Genomic DNA, 342 nt, shown 5'->3' on the forward strand with positions numbered 1-342 from the left:
GCGTCTTTCTCTCACCCCCGTCCTCCACTTTGGTCTCGTGGTCCGTTTCGCTGTAAACCGGCAGTTCTCGATGGCTGCTGTCATGATGTTCCTCGTGCTCCCTGTGAACTGGTGGTTGCTGGTCTTCCGGTCTTTCATAGTGTGTGATCACATGGTCCGTTTTCTCTGATTCGGTCTCTCCGTTTTCATGTTCGTCGTAGTCATAGAGGTCGTAGCGGTACTCGTAGTTCCAGTCATCGTAAGCGTTTTGACTCTCTGCAAGATTAATGCAAGATATGTGGTTATAAAGATATATGGTTTACAGATACAAAGAGATGCAAACACATGTACAATATATGCAGT

General features: G+C 46.5%; 1 protein-coding gene across 1 annotated transcript in view; it reads right to left on the reverse strand.

Moving 5' to 3' along the window:
- Positions 1-342, reverse strand: part of LOC119591081 (apolipophorins-like) — a gene marked incomplete at its 3' end in the record, with an annotated part of 16,924 nt that overhangs the window by 12,784 nt on the left and 3,798 nt on the right. Inside the window, exon 2 of the mRNA XM_037939802.1 lies at positions 16-255. Within this exon, the coding sequence (XP_037795730.1) occupies positions 16-255 (240 nt within the window). The remainder of the gene's footprint in view (positions 1-15; positions 256-342) is intronic.

This window comes from Penaeus monodon, chromosome 28 (genome assembly GCF_015228065.2).
Source record: "Penaeus monodon isolate SGIC_2016 chromosome 28, NSTDA_Pmon_1, whole genome shotgun sequence".
NCBI classification, from domain to species: Eukaryota; Metazoa; Arthropoda; class Malacostraca; order Decapoda; family Penaeidae; genus Penaeus; species Penaeus monodon.